This window comes from Haematobia irritans, chromosome 1, assembly GCF_050003625.1.
Source record: "Haematobia irritans isolate KBUSLIRL chromosome 1, ASM5000362v1, whole genome shotgun sequence".
Taxonomy (NCBI): domain Eukaryota; kingdom Metazoa; phylum Arthropoda; class Insecta; order Diptera; family Muscidae; genus Haematobia; species Haematobia irritans.
The window spans coordinates 264092101-264096301 of record NC_134397.1 but is presented as its reverse complement, the minus strand read 5'-3'; the positions used below and the strand labels follow the sequence as shown (position 1 = coordinate 264096301).

Below are 4201 nucleotides of genomic sequence, written 5' to 3'. Positions count from 1 at the left end.
AATAATAATAATAATAATAATAATAATAATAATAATAATAATAATAATAATAATAATAATAATAATAATAATAATAATAATAATAATAATAATAATAATAATAATAATAATAATAATAATAATAATAATAATAATAATAATAATAATAATAATAATAATAATAATTGGGTAGGCAGACGTCAAACAAAAATACTCAACCCCCAAGAAACAAAAAATGGAGATACAAGAAAATAATATTAATACAACAAACACAACACAAATAAACCAATCAACACAAAGGACAAACACCACCAGAAGTCCACCTGTCACACGCGCTTCCTCTGTCACAAGAGAGCATAGGACCGCAGAAACAGGGCTGCCACGGCGTAGATTAAAATGGACCCACGACATGAATGTGTCTGTCCTCAGGGCCTACTACAAGGCCACACGCAACAGTAGCGGCACAAGCTACAGGCAGCAAATGCACGATATATTCCTTACAGAATATCCCGAACTACACCACCTGTCGCAACAAAATCTGGCCGACAGGAGAGCCGCAATAATAAGAAACAACCTCATACCTCAAACCATACAGGAGCAAATACGCCGTAATGTAGAAGAAGAACAAAATCAGCGCCACAATAACCCCAATCCAACAAATCAATTAGAATCAAATATACAAAACACCCAACCAACAATAACTGAAAATGAAACAGTATTAACACAACACAACACAGCCAATCCACTCGATCTACAAGACGAACAGCAACAGCTACCAAATTCCACAGAGAACACAGAAGCAGCAATAGCAATGTCATTGTTCAACGAAGCAAAAATCAAATTCGTTGATATCAATCCAGAAAACAGACCCTTCATTCCCAAACCAAAACCGTCGAAAATCCTAAACCGAATAACATCAATGATAAATACCCAAATCCTACCACAGGAAGGCTCAAATCACAACAATTTCGAACACATAATCTTCATAATGTACTGCAGCGCATACACAATTACACAAACAGTAAAGCAACTCGACAACAACAGAAGAACAAATAGCCAAGACCACGGGGAACCGGTAGGCGAACGAACACCACAACACAACACAAATCCAAGGAAACGGAAAAACAGAACACCCGGATGGCAAACAAGACTGCAAACCAAAATAGACGAAATCAGGAAAGAGCTAGCAATAATCACAAACCACATCAAAGGCAAAACAGGCAAAAGAAGCAAGAACAAAATCAACAAAATTAAGTACAAACACCGCATCCACACAAGATTCGAACCACCCAACCAAGCAATAGAGCAAATCAGGGATACAATACGTCAAAAACTGGCGAAGTATACCCAAAGGCTAAGATCCTACACAAAAAGCTATCAACGATCATCACAAAATAGACTTTTCACTACGAACGAAAAGAGTTTTTACAACTCACTAACCAAACAGAATCAACCCACACCTAATAACCCAGTAAACATAGACGAAATAGAACACTTCTGGAAATCAATATGGAGCCAAGAAGTTAAACACAACCCGAATCCGATTTGGATTAACACAATCCTTGAAAACAATACCACAACTATACCAATGCATAACCACTCAATCTCAGAGGAAACCTTCAAGAAATCTATCCAGAAACTCCAGAACTGGAAGCATCCAGGTCCCGACAAAATACACAACTTCTACTATAAATATCTCACCACACTCCATCCTACTATCATTCACATCTTTAACAATATAATTTCTAACCCGAACAATACGCCCCCATCGATGTGCAAAGGCATAACATATCTCAAACCTAAAACAACCAACCCAACGTCACCATCGCAATACAGACCAATAACATGCCTAAACACCGGATACAAGATATTTACATCATGCATCAGTATTGAAATCAATGAATACTGCGAAACCCACGGAATACTTGCCGAAGAGCAAAAAGGCTGTCGAAAGGGAACAAAGGGATGTAAAGACCAACTAATAATAGACAGTGTCATAACTAACCAGGCCATAAGGAACAAAAAGAACCTGCACACCGCCTTTATCGACTACAAAAAGGCATTCGACTCGATCCCCCACTCATGGCTTCTGGAAGTTCTGACTATATACAAGATAGACCCCCAAATAATACATTGCATCGAGCATCTAATGAAACTATGGGAGACAACGCTACACATACAAAGTGACCAAGAAGAAGTTAAATCCAATCCAATAAGGATACGCCGAGGCATCTACCAAGGTGACTCACTAAGCCCCCTAATATTCTGCATAGCGCTAAACCCGCTATCTACTCTCCTGCAATACAGCCAATATGGCTACAAGTTAAAAACAACTGACGATGTTAAGATATCCCACTGCTTCTACATGGACGACCTCAAGCTATACGCGAACACCAAACCAAACATAAACCATCTCCTCCAAATAGTAGAATTATTCTCTAAGGATATCCGAATGGAATTTGGAATAGACAAATGCAGAAAACAGCACATCGTCAGAGGCAAATACGGTCACTCAGAAAACTACCATACAGCAGAAGGTGAGGAAATAACGCCACTTCTTCAGGGCGAACACTACAAATACCTTGGTATTAAGCAAAATACCTCGATAGACCACACTCACCAGAAAAATGAAACACTAAAGGATTTTAAGATAAGACTACAGGCCATCTGCAAATCCAGGCTAAATGGGAAAAATCTCATTAAGGCTATCAACACATATGCAGTAACACTACTAACGTACACATTCGGAATATTATCTTGGTCAAACACGGAGCTAAAAGCGATAGACAGAACAATAAGAACAACGCTAACAATAAATAAACACTACCACCCCAAATCAGCAATAGAACGTATTAATATCCCCCGGAAGCTAGGAGGTAAAGGAATACTAAACGTCCAAAACCTTCACGACAGACAAATACAGACACTAGTAAAATACTTCCACACAAAAGCCAATACTTCAACTCTCTATAGAACAATTATAAACTCAGATGATAACCTAACACCGCTAAACCTGAAAAACCGCACAGCTAATAACCCCATCCCAGTCCAAGGCTTAATACAAGCATGGAAATCTAAACCTCTGCACGGAAGATACCCAAACCTAATCTTCCAGCCACACGTAGACCTAGAAAATACCACCAACTGGCTAAAATACAGCAATATATACGCAGAAACAGAAGGGTTTATAATGGCAATACAGGACGGAGTAATTAAAACAAAGAACTATCGAAAGTACATCCTGCACGATAACACACTCACAGACGACAAATGCCGTAGGTGCGGAGGAGCCTCAGAAACTCTACCACATCTACTTAACAGCTGCACCGCACTGACCCACAGCCACTACACAAATAGGCACAACAACATGGGAAAAATAATATACATAAACATGATAAAGTCACTAAACATCAATACAGAGACTACATACTACTACAAATACCACCCGAAACCAATTGTCGAAAACGACGACTACATCATCTACTGGGACCGATCTATACTAGTCAATAACCCCCCGGACATGACCATACCAAACAGACCAGACATGGTTATTATCGATAAACGAGACAAAAGCATGAGGATAATAGACTTCGCGGTACCATATGACAATAACATCACAGAAACTATAATTACAAAGAAGACGAAATACCAACCTTTGGCAGAATATATCAAAAACACTCAGAATGTTCGAAAAATAGAGATAATACCCATTGTCATAAGTTCCCTTGGAACAGTCCCCAAGGAAACCACAACAGCAATCCAGAACCTGAACTTAAAACGGAACGTCTTAACAGAAATGCAGAAATCAATACTTATTAAAGCAACAACGATCGTAAGGGAAACTATCGGATAAATAAAAAATGGATACATATCCCACCTGAGCGCAACCTTTGGTCTTTGACTCGGTGCGTGAATTCCAGCTTAAGCTGCGAATGTACAATTCATAATAATAATAATAATAATAATAATAATAATAATAATAATAATAATAATAATAATAATAATAATAATAATAATAATAATAATAATAATAATAATAATAATAATAATAATAATAATAATAATAATAATAATAATAATAATAATAATCCAGAACCTGAACCTAAAACGGAACGTCTTAACAGAAATGCAGAAATCAATACTTATTAAAGCAACAACGATCGTAAGGGAAACTATCGGATAAATAAAAAATGGATACATATCCCACCTGAGCGCAACCTTT

General features: G+C 37.4%; 1 protein-coding gene across 1 annotated transcript; it reads left to right on the top strand.

Moving 5' to 3' along the window:
• The first annotated feature begins 214 nt into the window (after positions 1-214).
• On the top strand, positions 215-3926 carry LOC142236050 (uncharacterized). The gene is made up of 2 exons (XM_075307313.1): positions 215-3811; positions 3900-3926. Exons 1-2 carry the CDS (start codon positions 215-217, stop codon positions 3924-3926), a joined length of 3624 nt encoding a protein of 1207 aa, XP_075163428.1.
• The last annotated feature ends 275 nt before the right edge of the window (positions 3927-4201 follow it).